At 43.9% G+C, this 17,561-nt stretch overlaps 3 protein-coding genes across 3 annotated transcripts; 1 reads left to right on the forward strand and 2 right to left on the reverse strand.

The window, feature by feature from the left end:
• Window positions 1-1,369: 1,369 nt before the first annotated feature.
• LOC102713006 lies at window positions 1,370-2,733 on the reverse strand. Its single transcript, XM_040524747.1, has 4 exons — window positions 2,350-2,733; window positions 2,156-2,246; window positions 1,837-1,964; window positions 1,370-1,760 (listed from the first exon to the last, which is right to left on the reverse strand). The coding sequence occupies exons 1-4, from the start codon at window positions 2,695-2,697 to the stop codon at window positions 1,554-1,556; spliced, it is 774 nt and encodes a 257-aa protein (XP_040380681.1). The 5' UTR covers window positions 2,698-2,733; the 3' UTR covers window positions 1,370-1,553.
• A 586-nt stretch (window positions 2,734-3,319) lies between these two features.
• LOC102713285 lies at window positions 3,320-4,606 on the reverse strand. Its single transcript, XM_006657267.3, has one exon. It carries the CDS (start codon window positions 4,402-4,404, stop codon window positions 3,697-3,699), a length of 708 nt encoding a protein of 235 aa, XP_006657330.1. The 5' UTR covers window positions 4,405-4,606; the 3' UTR covers window positions 3,320-3,696.
• A 10,631-nt stretch (window positions 4,607-15,237) lies between these two features.
• Window positions 15,238-16,396, forward strand: LOC102713832 (replication protein A 70 kDa DNA-binding subunit B). Its single transcript, XM_040525211.1, is given in 6 exon segments — window positions 15,238-15,381; window positions 15,471-15,744; window positions 15,830-15,932; window positions 16,090-16,114; window positions 16,117-16,228; window positions 16,314-16,396. Coding segments are annotated over 6 exon segments (741 nt in total).
• Window positions 16,397-17,561: the final 1,165 nt, after the last annotated feature.

Genomic DNA, 17,561 nt, shown 5'->3' on the forward strand with positions numbered 1-17,561 from the left:
AGGATCCAGTCATGGATCATCTGCTCATAACCATGATCAGTTATCCCAAACTGTGCTCAATAACATATGTTTAATTCACGAGTTGATCCACTTGTAATAACTAAATCTAACGGATAACACTCGATCGACAGCCCACACTTTGGCAGCAACAAAGTTGTAAATGGGCTAAACATATCTTGCAAGCCTTATTGAGTATGCAAGTTGCAAGCTTGGAACATCAAGTGCAACACTTGCATGTTCCAATCAAATTCAAGCAACCATGCATGACCAATCAGAGACGGCCAATCCATATTAGTATATGGAACAGCAGCAAGTTGGAGCTTCTAATTTTGTTGCCCAGCGCTGCATATAGAAAAGAGAACATACGGCAGCAAATGTTCAAAGTAATTATAATGTATATATGTTCAAGGTGTTGCAGCACTAAAAATTATTCTTTCCCTGTGGATCCTTATTTTCTCAAATTCCTGGAGCTTTGATTTATATTTGGAAAGGGAACTTTGAAGTCTTTTTTTTTTTTTGATTGGGAACCTTGCTTCCTGTTGGTTGGCTTGGAACTCCTAAATAATTTATTTCAGGTTCTGTCATCGTTTGTGGCACAATCCAGCTACTTTTGATATTATTCCTCTCCTTTAATTTAAGCACCCAAGAAAAAGTGACATACCTGACCAAATGTCATAAAGCATAGGAATTTTCATCATTCTTGCCACAACAGTTTTGCCTATGAAGTTTTTTTAAGGAAATAGGTCAATTGCTGTTAGTATCGGCATCAAACATGCATTAATTCACCCAATTGGAAAACATTGAATGTTGCAACCGTTTGAAAAAATACTACTGATATTGGTTGTAGGCAGTTCCCACCATAATCTGCATTAAGTTTCTTTGAGCGAAATACCTGATCTAAAGCGTTTTTTTCCTGTTCTCGCAACCAATGTCGAACGTCGATGGTGTCACTAAAGCAATCATACTAACCGGCAAGTATACGTACGTATATATATAATTGGGCAACTCTCGAACAACATGTAATTCAACATAATTTTTTTGTGAGTTTAAAAAAAATTAAGTCAAATATTAATTGACAGTACAATACATAAACTATTTATAACATGAGCTCTTTTCAGTCAAAAAGTATACTGCATCGTTGTTTAAAAAAAAGTGAACTTACCTGTATTGTTTTCACAGTTTGTGTTTCTTGTTCATCGTCTACAAAGTCTTCAATATATCGAAAGTCGGATAGCATATATTTTTATTTTTATAGGAGCTCTTTTAATAAAAGACAATCCGAACCATTGGATGAACCATTGGATTAATGCTGATAATTCTGGATCGTAGGATTTATCCAACGAGTAAAATTAGTTAGTGCAATATAGGATACATAAAGCAGTGTTCATTCCATACAAAGAGTATGTGAGACATATGGAATCCCCACTAATTTTACATCATGTGGACATAACATGAAGCGTCGTACGGCACAGACAACACAACAGGCCTATCCCATATGTACAAGACCTTTTTGTGTTCCAGACATTCAAGTATGGCTCATTCCTGTTTTTTTTCTACTTGGTACTGAGCCTGGAGAGCAGGTAGAGGCAAGCTGAGGAGAGGAAAATTGATGCCGCAAAGCACAAGAGGTCAGCACATGATGCTATGGTCACCCTCTTGCTCTTCTCAAAGATGCCAACCAGAAGAACCATGACGATGACATGTCCCAGCTTGGTCTTGAGGTCATTCACTGACTGGATCTCGAGCCACTTAGGCCGTTCCTGCAGGTACAAGCAGAGGCATCAGGACAATGAAATTCCCTTGGCTCCATGGTTAATAAGTGTGTGGACAACCAACCGGAAGCCTGAACAAGCCGAAGAGGTTGGAGCCATAGGATGATGTCTTTGCAATGTCCATGTTGCTGATGAACAGCTCGTACAGCCCTGTCCCGAACACAAACATGACCGTTCCGACCAGAAACATGTCTGAGGTGAAGCAGGTAATGCACACTGGTTAGGCCATTGCTACGTATAACTTCCCTTTAGGATGCATAAAGCAACAATGCAAATCGTCTGCAGTGAGTGTGCAAAAATCTGAAGATGATACTGGTGTTTTGATTTCTCATTGCTGAAGTGAAGAATTGGACAGCAAGGAGTTGGCCAGATTAGTTAGTTACCAATGGCTTCAACTAGCATCAGGATGACCTTGCCACCGCCGTTGCCGTGCAGATAGTACTCGATGAAAGCATCCATCACGTAGACGCAGCCCTGCAGAGTTCAACAATTTGGCGATGAACAATTTGCAAGGGGAAAAAAGGGTTCCAGCTTGAGGCGGAGACCAAAAATCGAGGAAGCAGAGCATGGTGGGCACCTTGAGGAAGCAGGGGACGGAGCCGATGAGAGAGCCGGCGATGGCGAGGAAGGTCATGAATCGGCAGGCGTAGATGACCTTCTCGATCCGCGCCTCCAGGTCGGCGGTGAGCCGCAGCACCACCGGACGGAAGTGCAGCCCGTGTACGCCGCCGCGGTGGTGCTCCGAGTGGACGGCACTCGCGGTCGCGGCCGCCACCGCGTGGGTACCACGCCCCCTCGCCGACATCACGACGGCGGTGGAGGCCACCGACGCCGGCCTCGGCCTCCACGCCCACCCGCCGCATCCCGCCCCCACCAAAACCTCCGCCGCCGCCGCAGCACCGAAACCGGAAGGCCTGGGCTTCATGCCTAGACCTACACTTGGCTTCCTCCTCCCTCCCTCCCTCCCTCCCTCCCTCCTCCCCTCTCGGCGCGCGGCTGGTCGTTAAGTAGACAAGACGGCGGCCGCGTCGCGCCCAAGTGGGGGCGCCACGTTCAGTGCACCGCGCGGGAGAGGACACCGACGGCGACGTCCCCCGTCGAGTAGCGGACAAAGCAGAGAGAGAAAGAGATAGAGATAGAGAGAGAGTCCACTGTCCACGTTGGCGGAGCGGAGGAGACACCCCACCTGCCCTCGCCGTGCTTCCCCTCGGCCGGTGGCGGCGACAGCGACGGAGATTATTCCGCGGCAATCATGCCCGAGCCCGACCAATCCAACCGGCTCTCCTCCTCCTCCTCCTCCTCCTCCTCCTACTAGTCTCGTACTGAACCAACCCGACGACGACCTGCCGCTCCGTGTCACGGCGTCATCCTCCTCTTCTCCGGCGATTCCCAGCCACACGCCGGCCTCGCGCGTCAGTCGAGGCTGACCGGCTACTTGGGCTTAGACCACGGCCCAACTCTACATGGGCTTTTCTTGTTGGGCCAATTCAGGCCCAGCCCAACGGCAAAGAAGAGCGCCTGATTGTGTCAGAGAATGTTTCGTCGGATTGCAGTTACACTGACCGAAGAGATTACGTAGGTGACGGTTCGATTGATTCTGATTCCTGACAAGACATGAACTCATGAACTGAAAAAGAATTGGAATGGACACTGTTTAGTAATTAGGACCGACTTAATTTTGTGGTACAAGCAGGGGACTGATCGAAAAAATGAATTACAAATACAAATGTGATTGCTTCGCGCTAAATTTTGAATGACCTCTTCTTCTTGTTGTTGTTGTTGTTCTTGCAGCTGCAGAGATTCTTGTATGTATAGGAGCATTATTTGGCTGTACAAGTATGGCGTAATGGTGTAATGGAATGTGGAAGAACGTGTCTGCAGATGGTGTCGAACGAACGAACGAATCAATGGCGAACGGTTCTTGTCATGGCGACCTGGAGGTGCAGGTGTTGCGATCGGAGTCCATGACGGTGCCGTTGCCGGGGTAGAAGAAGTGGAGGCGGCAGGAGATGCGGGTCCAGAACTTGAGGGAGGCGAAGATGCCGACCCCCCACCGCGTGCGGGCGCGGCCGAGGAGGTCGAGCGGCACGACGCCGGACTTGAGCGACGCGTCCATGACCCGCATCCCGTCGGCGTCCAGCGTCCGCCCCCTCGACACCACGTCGTACCGCAGCGGCGCGGCGCTGGCGCGCGCCACCAGGAACGGCGCGGCGCGGAGGCGCGCGACGTCGGCGCCGTGGAAGCGGAGGGCGAGGTCGACGCGGGAGAAGGAGGCGTCGGCCCTGGAGTTGGTGTTCCTCGCCTGCACGGTGATGAGCACCTCCAGGTAGGCGATGGTGCCGGCCTGGTCGTACTCCAGCTGCACCAGCTGCGCGTCGGAGACCAGCAGGTACGGCATCCTCGGCTTGTAGATGAGGTACACGGCGAACACCGTCGCGCCGGCCACGATCACCGCGATCGCCAGCACCGTGCACAGGATCACCAGCGCCCACGCCACGCCGGAGCTCCTGTGCTCCTTCTCCGGCCTGATCCGCGGCTCACGCCACGCCCTACGGCCATGCTCCCCCTGGGGCTGACCGGAACTACTGCGCCGGCCGGCCGGCGGCATCGGCTGCTGCCCGTCGTCCGCCATGAGCGATCTCCCGGTTGCTCGCGAATGGGAGATGGCGGCGGCGCACGGCGAGGCGAGGCGAGGAGTGGCATTAAGGGGAGGCTGGGGAACGGGAGCTAGAGCAGATAGCTAGCTAGGGTAGGATAGGATAGGATCATAGGAGGAAGGTGGATAGGGGAAGAAGAGGGTTTGGTATCTTCTTTGCTCTCTCAAGCAGCTTCCTTTTTGGAGATTGCAGGCTAGCTCAAGGTACTTGTTCATGTCATGCTACTCTTAACTCTACTGCTCTATTTGCTTGCTTGCTTGCTTTAAAGCATCTCAAAGAGAATTGCTACCTTAATTAATTAATCTCAGGTTTATACTAAGATATGTTTTTTTATAAATTAATGATGAAAGCTTATCTGATTTTTATTATAGTTATTTAATGGTGTAAATGATGAAATTAAGAAGTTAAAAGTTCATTTAGAAAGACAACATGATAAGTTCTATATAGAAACTTTTTTTTAATATACACCGTTCAGTATTTCGAAAAACATGCATACAAAAGCCAGGGAAAAATCCGAGAAAAATCTTAGGTAAAGAATCACAAAGCTTATTCTCCAAAAAGAAAGATCATCACAACTTGCCTTTTTGTTTTCTTCTCCCACGCACTGGATTAATTGGTTGAACTGATCCTGTACTGGGTCATACGATCTGTTTTGTGTTGCAGCTGTAATCTGAACATCTGATTCTGTAGCAGCGCGACTGACTGTTGCGAGACAGTCTAGGAATCCTCCTGTCCAACTGGAACCTGCAGAGATGGAGGTGTGCATTGCACACTGACGTGTGTTTGTGTATCTGTGTCTGTATGAGCCTGAGTGAAAAGAAAGCGGAAAGAAAAGGCAAAAAGCAACAAAGGCGACGGCACATCGATCTGGATATCTAGATCGAAACAGTTTTGTGTAGGGTCGCCTCACCCACCCTGAAGAACAATTCGATCTGGCCAATGTATCCTGCTGAACAATACTTTGGTCTTGTTTGGTTTGGAGCCAGTTCTTGACTTATCAAAATTTTGGTAATTTTAACAGTGTCTTACATTTGTTTTGTTTGCTACTAATTTTTGCTCATTCCAATTCAAATTCTATACCACCAAATTTAAAGGTGTCAAAAAATAGTTTCAAACCAAACAAGTCCAAAATTAACCGACGTGGGCCGTGAGAGCGCGTGGTTGACGGTATGGCCCATTCCCGTTCAGAGCCCACTTCGCAAGTTTGACTGCCAAGATTTTTTGTTTACCTTGATTAAATTTTGAATGAAGAGCAGATTACTGAAAATTACTAGTACGTTGACAGCCAGCTTATATATTGACCAAACATCGTTATGGTCATGTTTTGTGTAGAAAGCAAACGACAAGTTGTTTCAGACTATTCATGCAAATGCTTCAACAAGGAGATTTAAACAACCAGAGGTAAGAGGAGCTGTTGACCTGCTTTGGTCCTTTTTATTCTGTGTGATTCGTTGGTCCAATGGAAAATAAGTTTATGCAAGACCATAGGCATCATTTGGCCAACGGTTTATAAGCATAAGCGAAATTTAAAGTCCAAAACTGGTTTTGGAGTTGATTTTAAGTTCTTAGTCTATTTTATGGTATTTGATTTTTATCACCCATAACACATATATAAAAAATTTATTTGTAAATACTAACATATCGCTTATGCGTTGCAACGAAATTTTATTCATAAATATCATTAGTATTAACATATGTAAAGTTAATAAAAGTGGTTTGATATATAGGTCTTAATTATTTTCTCTTTTAAAAAATAGGAGGGAGTTGGTGGTGGGGTAGGTGGCCGATTCACCGCCACCCACTACCACTACTTATAAATATATTTATAGTAGTATAGAAAAAGTTAATAAAAGTGGTTTGATATATAGGTCTTAATTATTTTTTCTTTTAAAAAATGGGAGGGAGTTGGTGGTGGGGTAGGTGTCAGATTCACCACCACCACTACTCATATAGTAGTATAGATATTTTTAATTACTAATAAATCGTTTCACTTATAGTAAACAAACGAAACAACAAGGCTGAAGTTTTTCAGCAAATCCTTTGGGATACATTCCCATATTTTTCACTCTTCTCCTTATACTTATAAGGCAAATTTTAAATTTTAAACTTTAAATTTGAAGTTGATTTTATGGTTTTCTTAATCGTAATTTTTTTAATCTTGGACTTTTGATCATCAAAAACACGTATAAGAAAAGCCAAACAATCACATCTTCACCCATTAATCTTTAGATTCCGCGTTCCTTGTCTGAATATATTGCGGTGGTGTTTAGATTGAGAAAATTTTTGGGAGAAATGTCACGTCAAATGTTTGACCATATGTCGGAAGGGGTTTTCGGACACGAATGAAAAAATGAATTTCACGGCTAGCCTATAAATCGCGAGACGAATCTTTTGAGCCTAATTAATCCGTCATTAGCACTTGTTGGTTACTGTAGCACTTATGGCTAATCATGGACTAATTAGACTCAAAAGATTCGTCTCAAGATTTCTTTCGTAACTGTGCAATTAATTTTTTGGTTCATCTATGTTTAATGCTTTATTTAGGTGTCCAAAGATTCGATGTAATGTTTTTGGAAAAAATTTTGGTAGCTAAACAAGGCCAGAGGATGCAAATAGATCGAATACGACTAACAAACCTCTAAAATAATCTAGATTATAAATAATAAATTGAAATATTACCAAATAGACCGAATCCTCGTCATGTGTACCAACTACCGAGGATGCAACAGAATGGATGTGGCAAAGGGGCATCAACCTACTTTTAAATCTTTGGACTCAAAAGATCCGTCTCAAGATTTCTTTCGTAACTGTGCAATTAGTTTTTTTGGTTCATCTATGTTTTATGCTTTATTTAGGTGTCCAAAGATTCGATGTGATGTTTTTGGAAAAAAAATTTGGGACTAAACAAGGCCAGAGGATGCAAATAGACCGAATACGACTAACAAACCTCTAAAATAATCTAGATTATAAATAATAAATTGAAATCTAAAGTCTTAAAGACTTCCCCGGATTGAGCCCTCCACGGCAATTTGGCTGCCGTGGCCAGGGGCCTGTCCCAACGCGTGCCCCCTGCGTGCTCGTGCCCTCGTCTGAGCTTGGTGCATGGTGCGCCATGTCGCTGCATGGTGGGCTACACTAGGGTATTGCGGTTTTTGTCCGTGCTGCTGCAGTGCTTTGCCTCTTTTTTGCTGTCTTCCTATGCCTTGTTACTTGTTGCTCACCTTTTTCTCATAGGTTATGTGGACTTCATCTATGCGTATTGTCTCACTATTTTGTTGGCGGTTTTACTACTTGTTTCTCTACCTGCTATGCGCCGGGTCTATTCGGTTCCTCTCTTTGCGTCGGTACTTGTGTGTTTCTTTTCCTCCTTTCTACCTGTGTACGCCTGTTCCATGGATCGGTCTCTTTGCTGGTTTTGCTTTTCCTTTATTTTTGTTGTGGGTTTGGTCCAGCGGTCTATTACGTTTCCCTCTCTCATGGTTTTGCATGGCCTATGCAGAGGTAGGTGCGTTTGGTCAGTGCTTCTGCCTCCCTATTGGTTGCTGTTCTCTGCCCTATGACCGGTGCACAGCCCCTGCATGGGAACTTTCGCTGCCTCGTGAGCCCGTTTTATTTCTCATTTGCTACTCCCTTCGCCCCAAAATAAATCAATCTTTCACATTTTCCTATAGTATTTGTCTCTTCGTCTTATTTTTAACAAAAATTTAATCTTTCATATTTTCCTACAGTATTTGCCTCTTCGTCTTATTTTTAACAAAAATTTGTGGTTCATATTTTTTATTAGATGCTAGATCGTTGATGGTACTTTGAGTGTGGCTAATTTCTTTACAATTTCTTTAAAATTTTTCGAATAGGACGGCCGGTCAAACGTTTGATACGAAAACCAAACGATTTGTTTTTTTGGGACAACAGTATTTCTCAGTGGGGTTGCCGCCTGCTTTGCCGCATTTAAAGTCTGACAGTTTGTGACGTTTACTTGGGTCATCTCCGTTCTTTTCCTGCCTCGCTGCCGTTGATGGGTGGGGTCACCCTCTGCGGGGCCGCTTCTTGCCTCTCTGTTTTGCCTGTGGGTTCTCGTTGTTCGCGTGCCTAATGTCGCTGCCGCTCTTATGGTTTGCTCCGCCTTTCTGCATAGCTTGCTTCCTCTTCATTTTTTCTTTCTTTCTTGGTTCACATGCTCTCGTTCTGACCTGATCCTTTTGCGTTTGGAGTCTGGCTGACCGATCATGTTGCTGCCTGCGAGGATTTTGTACAAAGCCCTGGGTTGCTCACTGTTTTTCTATTGTGGTTCGCTCTTCGGCTAGATTTTGTCTGTTCTAATTTTGCGTTCGCTCTTGGTTGGCCTGTGATTTTGCTTTCGTCATCAGGGGGATGGAGCTGCACTCCTTCGATTCGGGTTTGAAGGGCTCGTGATTGCCTCCATCCATTCTGGTCTGCGCGCTGGTAGGTATTGTTGCTTCTCATCTTCCGCTGACTGCGCTTATTCCTGCTCTTTGTTGCCCTCTCTTCTTTGGTATAAGAATGTTCTCTATTATTCATTGCTTAGTTTGCCTCTGCTGTCGGCGTGCCCTCGGTTCTGTTTCTGTGTTTGTGCTGTTGGTTGGTCGCGCGGGGCGCCTTGGTCCAGTCTAGATTGGTGATCGCATTTGCTGTTGTCTACGCTGCTCTCATACCAGATATTTTTCCATTGCTCTTTTTTTCTCTTGCGCCTACAATGTTGTTCCCTTGGTCTGCTTATCCGTGTTGTTCGCGCTGCTATTTTTGTTTCTTTATTGGTTGTCCTGTCTTTTTTGCATGCTTATATACACTAGCTGCTGCTCTCTTTATGATGCTCCTCTTGCCCTATATGGGCGCTGCGTATCGTTCTAACGGTCCATTCGCTTAGTCGTTCTAGCCGTTGCGTTGCCTGTTTTAAGCCATGCTCTCTCTGGATGATCTGTCGGGCTATATAGGAGATTGTATGCTTGGTTCACCCATCTATCCTGCTATCTATGCACCGTTCAATTAGCTGTGCTACCCTCCTTTCCACCCTCATACCTTGCCCGTTTGCTCCTAGCCTTCGTGCGTTCGCTATTTGAGTGCGTGTCTGTTTACTGCTGCTTATGGTTGTCGTTCGTGGTTCTTGTGTTATGCTTCTCAATCAGGCTACCCAGCATTGTATGATTCCTTGTCTGTCCTATCTGTGGGAGTTGGATTCATGCAATAACCTTCTAGCTGGTATTGAGCTCGCCGTTCCGTTGGCACAGAGTCCGGCTCAGTTACGGCCAATCTTCTTCTGGGTTACAGCCTGCGATCCACTTAGTTGCGCGCATGATGAACCAGCTAGAGAGGCTCTTCGATATTTGCAACGTTCATACGCTTTTATAGTTGACGATTACACTTTTCCTTCGATGATGGCTTATAGAAGATTGGCGCGAGATGCTATTGATGCCGCGCTATCGGCGTGTGGCTATATCGCACGCTTGCTGTTGCGTTCTCGGTCCACACGACCAGAGTGTAATAATATTCTTCGTGCATGTTGTATGCTGTGGTTTGGTTTTTTTGTTGAGGACAGTGAGCATCTACGGCTACGGTGATTGTATAAGTCCTTGTTTCTATCTAAATGTTATATATAATTTCGCTGTTTCGGGTACGTTATTGTTGTTTGTCTGTAATTTTCGGCTATGCTAGACTACATCCTCACGATGTCAGCTGAGCATGCTGACAGTGCATGCACGCTTCGTCTGGGTGGAGATAGGCAGTCCGTAGGTCGTTTGGTTTGCCAATCAGCCATGCATACGCAGCGACCGATACCGGTGTTATGTCGATTAGCTACCGATCGCGCACCCAAAAGGGCACGCTCACTTCTGGATTTTCCTTCTGCCATGGCTGGATTCAATAGGCAACGACATTCTTTGCTTTGGTTCGGTGATAGTCCTACGCCTTCCACGGTTGGTCATAGCAGTATGTTGCGTTCTAAATATACTATGTTAGCAATATTTTAGCCTATGTGTGCATTTCTGCTAAGTTATGGATTCGATGCAGCTATCATTGGGCAGCCCAGTGATTGCTCGCAGCGCGTGAGTAAGGAGTATGTTGCGTTGCTCAAGGATTCGTCCTTTATACTGTGTATGCTATTTTAATTTGCGCTCCATCATTGTGACGATGGCTATGTGTGTGATGCAGCATCGTACCCTCATAGATCATACTATGGCCCTCCAACATATGAGTGTCCATATTGTCGTGCTGTCTTTTGGTACTAGGAAAGGGTAAAGAGCGCTTCTGCTGTGTCCAGAAGGAAAATTGTCTATAATCTCTGCTGCAAGGGTGGAAAAATACGTCTCGCACCGTTACAGACTCCCCCTGAACCATTAGCTACACTGCTAACATGCCATGACATACGATCAAAGAGATTTTTGAGATAAATAAGATCGTATAATTCGTTGTTTGCTTTCACGTCGATGGGTGCATGCGTTGATAAGTCCATTAACACTGGAAATGCACCCTATGTTTTCAAAATAAACGGTGTCGTGCACCATAGAATTGGTACTCTGCTTCCATCACATGGATCTGCGCCTAAATTTCCTCAGCTCTATATCTACGACCTGGAAAATGAAATACAGAATCGAATAAACCTTTTTGAAAATGAGAGCGACGATGCGGAGAGACCCGACCCCCATATTGTTAGTGCTCTATCGACTATGCTTGATGCCCATAATAGTTTGGTTCAGAAGTTTAGATATGCTAGAGCACGACTGTCTGAGCATGGTGGCCAAAGAATCACTTTGCGCCTTTTAGGGTGCAATGCAACAGACGATGTCCAGTATAATCTGCCAACGAGTGGTGAGCTGGCTACGATTATCGTAGGCGATTTTGATGCTGGCGAGTATTGATTTGATATTCTTGTCCATGATAGAGATTTGGGGTTGCGCCATGTCTCTTCACTGCACCCATCATACATGGCTTTGCAGTATCCGCTTTTATTTCTTTATGGTGAGCGCGGCTTTCACCTTGGTATAAAATACATCGACTATGATGGAGTTGGCAGAAAGTATGTTACGGTGCTCGAATACTATAGGTACATGGTACACTACAGACTTAATGAGCCAAATCCTTTGACATGCTATGGCCGACTTAGTGACCAGGCAGATGTAGATGTCTATTCAACGATCGAGACTAATAGACTCAAATTTATACTTGAACATCAAGATGACATTCGAACAAAATCGGTTGAAGGAATAACCGATGCAATTGATAGAGGTATTACGAATGGTGATTCTATTGGTAAATGTGTCATACTTCCTGCCAGTTTCACTGGTAGTAGGCGGTATATGGTCATGAATTATCAGGATGCGATGGCAATATGCCGTGTCTTTGGGTCGCCTGATTTATTTGTGACCTACACCTGCAATTCTAAATGGCAAGAAATAAGCGAGGCGATTCGATTTGAGGTTGGCCAGCAGCCATCTAATCGGCCCGACATAATTGTTCGTGTTTTTAATATGAAGGTTAATGAATTTATTACCGACATCAGAGAGGGAAGGACGTTTGGCAAGGTTTCGGTAGGTAGACTACACTTATTTACTGTCGTAGAATTATTTATTACAGTTTTGTCCATGCTAATACCTACAAAACTATCACAGTCCTCTATACAGTTGAGTTCCAAAAGCGGGGCCTGCCCCATATACATTGCTTGGTGTAGCTGGCAGCGGACACTGCTGACGTGTCAGCATCTTTGATAGATGGGTTTATTTGTGCTGAGATACCTGACTATGACACTGATCGGCTAGGATACGAATTAGTTAGCGAGTTTATGATGCATGGGCCATGTGGTGATGCTAACAAACATTGTCCTTGCATGAAAAATGATAGATGTTCAAAGCATTACCCAAAAGATTTCCAGGACGAAACGATCATGATGAATCTGGATTTGCTATATATAGAAGACGCAATGATGGTCGTTCCATCATCAAGAATGGTGTGGCTTTGGATAATAGGTCTGTTGTGCCATAAAATCTTACGCTTCTTAAAAAATATCAGGCTCATATAAATGTTGAATGGTGCAACAAATCTAACTTGATAAAATATATGTTCAAATATATAACTAAGGGACATGATTGAGCCAAGATTTATTTTGAGACTACAGCTCCGACAGGAAACATATCACCAAATCATGATCTCGCACCCCCAAATGAGGTTTTGGAATATATGGATGCTAGGTTTTTGTCAGCATGTGAATCGCTGCATCGCATGTTCGAGTTTGATATCCACTATAGAATTCCCCCGTTGAACGTTTGGTTGTGCATTTACCTAGCCAAAACTATGTTAGATATGAAAGAGGATCCGATTTGCATGATGTCCTTAATAGTCCTGCGGCCAAAAAATCCATGCTAACTGAATGGTTCGAGGCAGCACGAACGCTAACATACTGTGAATTTCCTCGACAATATTCATGGGATTCTTCACATAGAGTTTGGCGTCCACGAACCGCTTCTCCCAAAATTAGTCGTATCTATTATGTGCACCCAACTGCGGGTGAGCTATATTATTTGCGAATGCTGTTGATGATTGTCCGCGGTGCACAGAGCTATAGTGATATTCGAACCTACAATAAAATTCCTACAACACCTTTAGGGAAGCATGTGATGCTCGTGGCCTTCTCAAAAATGATAATGAGTGGCACTTGCTCTTCGACGAGGCTGTTGTGTCAGCCTCCTCTCGTCAGCTGAGACAGCTATTCGTTATTGTCATCTTGTATTGTTCTATTGGTAATGTTAGATCATTGTTCGATAAATACTAGATTCACATGACTGACGATATACATGATAGAATAAAGAAACAGCTTGGTAACCCGCACTGCCTTGTTTCTCATTAACATCTACTTAACCTTCTTTTGCATGAGCTAAAGGCTGTTTTTGCAAATTCTGGTGGGAACATTGCACATTTTGACCTCCCACAACCATCCTTTGTTTCATCTCTACACACAGCGAATAGACTAATCGATGATGAGCTCTCACATGATCCGCTTTTGTTGTCGAATCAGGCACAATCATTCATCGATCAACTAAATCATGATCAGCTGGTTGTTTTTCATGCTATTGTTTCCCGCGTAGTTGCTGGATCACCTAGGTTCTTCTTTGTCTCTGGCCATGGTGGCACAGGGAAAACCTTTCTGTGGAATACAATAGTAGCGAAGCTTCGATCACAAAATAAGATTTTCCTAGCTGTAGCATCATCAGGGGTTGCTTCTGCTTCTCCCAAAGGGTCGAACAACTCACTCTCGCTTCAAGATACCACTTGAGCTTAATTATTCGAGTATCTGTAATATAAAACGAGGCACTATGCTGCTAAGCTATTAACTGAAACTGCATTGATTATATGGGACGAGGCTCCAATGACACATAGGCATTGCTTCGACGGTTAGACCGGACGTTACGTGATATCCTTTCTGAGGTTGACCCTCCAAATGTTGTTGTCCCTTTTGGTGGAAAGCCCATTGTTTTGGGTGGTGACTTCAAACAAATATTACCTGTCGTGCCTAAAGGTTCGCACTCTTCTATCGTCAATGCATCCATCGTTAACTCATACCTATGGAAGCATGTTACTTTACTAACTCTCAATATAAATATGAGATTGTTGAACACAACTCTGTCAAGCGAAAAAAGAAAAGAGCTACAAGAATTTGGTGAATGGATTCTGGCAGTTGGTAATGGAACCATAAACGCGACTGCAACAGCGAACGACGCATCTCCTTGCTGGATCACAATTCCTGATGACCTCCTTGTTAGAACTGATGGTGATAAGATAGCTGCTATTGTTTATGAGGTCTACCCTGATTTTCTCCTATCATATAAAGATCCAGAATACCTTGCCTCGCGTGCCATAGTTTGCCCTAATAACACAACAGTCGACGAAATCAATGACTACATCATAGATCTTTTCTCAGGAGATCTTGTGATATATCTTAGCTGCGACACCATATCAAAATGCTCTGAATAGATCCCAGACTTTGACTTGCTCTACCCGCCTGAGTTTCTTAATTCAATTAACTGTGCTAACTTTCCTGCTCATACGATTGCTTTAAAACAGGGTGCTACTATCATGCTGCTTCGAAACCTTAACCAATCCATAGGTCTGTGTAATGGAACTCGCCTATTGGTTAATGAGCTAGGCCAACGAATTCTGCGATGCACCATATTAACAGGCTCTAATATAGGCGACACTGCGTACATACCTCGAATTGCACTTGCTACCACACAGATGAAATGGCCTTTCACTCTACAAAGACGTCAGTTCCCTATACGTGTCTGTTATGCAATGACAATCAACAAAAGCCAGGGGCAGACACTACACCATGTTGGTGTGTACCTAAAAAGACAGGTTTTCACACATGGGCAGCTATACGTTGCTTTTTCGAGAGCAACAAGTCGATCTGGCCTGAGAATATTGATTGAGGACAGCGATGGCTCGTGTGGTAATCAAGTAAAAAATATAGTCTATACCGAGATACTCTCGGCTACACAGCCAACGGTGACTTTTAATGCGCTGCCTCATATCCTATAATTGCAGTGGATATACATCTTACTCTAACATTTCACGTTCTTATATTCTGCAGCCTCAAGCGCACGCCAACTAGCAATTACTTTCCCCTCTTTTTGTTTGTACATTATACCTGTTACTGCACATATATGCCTATAACACACTACGGTTTTGTGATACGGTATACCTCCATGCATGATGACTTTGCCTTTGTATCGTTCGTTCCAACTACATTATCATGATATTCTATATGTGCTAACAACTAGCGTTATCCATCATACAGGTGTATTATGGCGCATAGCCTTATTTCGGAGCTTTCAATTGGAGATACAGGCGCCAAGATTTGCGCAAGGATTTCTAGGCTGTGGGACTTCTGCGATGTAAATGATGACACAAAAATTATACACAACAACATAGTCCTCTTAGATGAAAAGGTCATCCATCATTCTCTTTGTTCTTTACAGTCCATTTACCTAACTATGCTATCGTATATGCAATTTTCTCACAATCATCTTAGCTGCAGCGAGCCAGTATACATGCACAGGTTTATCCACCAACAGCTCAAAGGCTCAAGTCAATGTTACATGAAGGGAAGGTTTACTATATTGACTCCTTCTGTGTCAAACAAGCTACTAGGACATATAGGCCAGTAGGGAATGATTTAATGCTATCATTAACAAAGTGGACATCCTTTGAAGAACGCCTCCATGTTCTTGAGCAATTTTCTACTGTCACGTTCTCGCTCACGCCGTTCGAAGACATTGCCTCTTTCGTTGATAGAAATCTCTTCTATGTTGGTATGTTGGTTGTGCATATACATTTAGTTATCTATGTCTTCTTTATTTAGTTTGACATGCCTAATGAAATGCCCTATACAAGTAGATGTTATGGGTCTGATCACCCAAATAGGAGACACAAATATACTCCGGCCTAAATCAAGAAATGCTGACAGCCTGAAGAGAACTCTGCAGATTTGCAATGCAAGGTTTATTTACCAAAACAACTATTCCTATGCATGTTAAATACATCGCTATTATGCATTGTTCTCTTCATTTGTGACTAACAGGCTAATCCATACACTAGAGTAACCGTTTTTTGCCTAACATTACACCACAAATTTTCCCACAAATATACACATACAACGGCTCAACGCTACCGGTGACGTTGTTTGGGGACAGAGGGTTGCTGCCTTTGATGCAGAGAGTATATACAAGGCTGGGCAAACACAACCTCAGATTGTGGTGTTTGTAGGCACACTTGTCAAAAACTATAGAGGCATAGGTACAGTCATCCCATCTTCTTACATCATTACATATTGCATTCCACCATGTGTGCGCTTACTACATGTCCGTAATATATGTTTCAGGGCTGACAGTTACTGGGAGTGCACCCTGCAAGTGGTACATCAATCTTGATACACCAGAAGCTCTTGAACTAAAACAAAGGTGATGCTATTTTCGCTACCGTATTTTACATACTGTTGTGCAGCCCGCAAACCAAACATCACCATAAAATGTTTCATGATTTACACCTACCCGGCTTTTCTACAAGCTTCCAGCCAATTAGGTGGGCCGACAGTGCACAGTCAGGATGCAAACAAGAGGATCCCAAGCAAAAAACCATCAAGGAAATTCTTTCCATTAATCCTCACAAAAACAAGGTTATTTTCTTCTCTCTACATGCTGTTGCCTTCATTGCTACAGGTTGTGATCAGCCTCTCTTCATAGTACTTCTATGGTTTATAGGGAGCTCAGTACATAGTCAATGTGACAATTAAGACAATATGCAGTGAGAATTCCTGGTGGTATAAGTTATGTGACATATGTTATCGCACTTCTAAACCGTATGTTTCAAGCTACAGATGTACTGGATGCTTTAGTATAGGCACACCAGTGGCAAGGTAATTCTTCTCATGGCTATGACTTTGCTCTCACTGTGTTACTCGCTTCAGTAAATATCTCATGCTCACATTGCTTTCATTGCATATGTACAAGATTATTCTTATAGCTGCTGATAATACTACCAGCACCACTTTTATCATCTTTGGCAAAACAGTGCAGCGCCTTATTCGTAGACCTGTTGAGTCTCTAATTGAAGAAAACCCAACAGACAAAGATTTTATCCCAGATGAAATCTTACGTCTTACTGATCAATCTTTTACATGGAATGTGAGTTACACACAGGAAGCTCTCCGAAGAGACCAGGAATCCTTGCAGGTTAACAGTGTGCTGTCTTCCAGTTCCTTGGTTACTCCACTGATGCTAACTTGTCCAAGTACCTCCCAGTCACCATCAGCCAGTGCATCAGCAGACTCTACATCCTCTCTCAAAGCACCTGCATCAACTAGCGAAATGACAAGCCCCTCTCATATATTAGATAATGAGAAAGAAACTATCCTGGTACCTCAACTTCCATCAACCCCCTTGAAAAGCCCAGTCCTTTCCACAGGGGACAACACACCAACAAGCAAACTGAGCTCAGTCAGCCTAGAAAAAAGGAAAGATATTGTATCAGTGTATCCAGTGCCATCGCCATAGCTCCAACCATCAACAGATGCAAAGGTATTATCCCCCCGAACACTGGTAATCAACAAGTACTTTCTTTTGGTATCCAC

Source organism: Oryza brachyantha, chromosome 6, assembly GCF_000231095.2.
Source record: "Oryza brachyantha chromosome 6, ObraRS2, whole genome shotgun sequence".
NCBI lineage: Eukaryota > Viridiplantae > Streptophyta > Magnoliopsida > Poales > Poaceae > Oryza > Oryza brachyantha.

Excerpts from the sequence above, each read along its gene's own strand:
- LOC102713006 (XM_040524747.1), bottom strand. The coding sequence starts at position 2,697 with ATGAAGCCCAGGCCTTCCGGTTTCGGTGCTGCGGCGGCGGCGGAGGTT. Across the intron at positions 1,965-2,155 it reads GATGCTAGTTGAAGCCATTG|ACATGTTTCTGGTCGGAACG; the intron begins GTAACTAACTAA and ends GCTTCACCTCAG. Across the intron at positions 1,761-1,836 it reads TCGGCTTGTTCAGGCTTCCG|GAACGGCCTAAGTGGCTCGA; the intron begins GTTGGTTGTCCA and ends TTGTACCTGCAG.
- LOC102713285 (XM_006657267.3), bottom strand. The coding sequence starts at position 4,404 with ATGGCGGACGACGGGCAGCAGCCGATGCCGCCGGCCGGCCGGCGCAGT.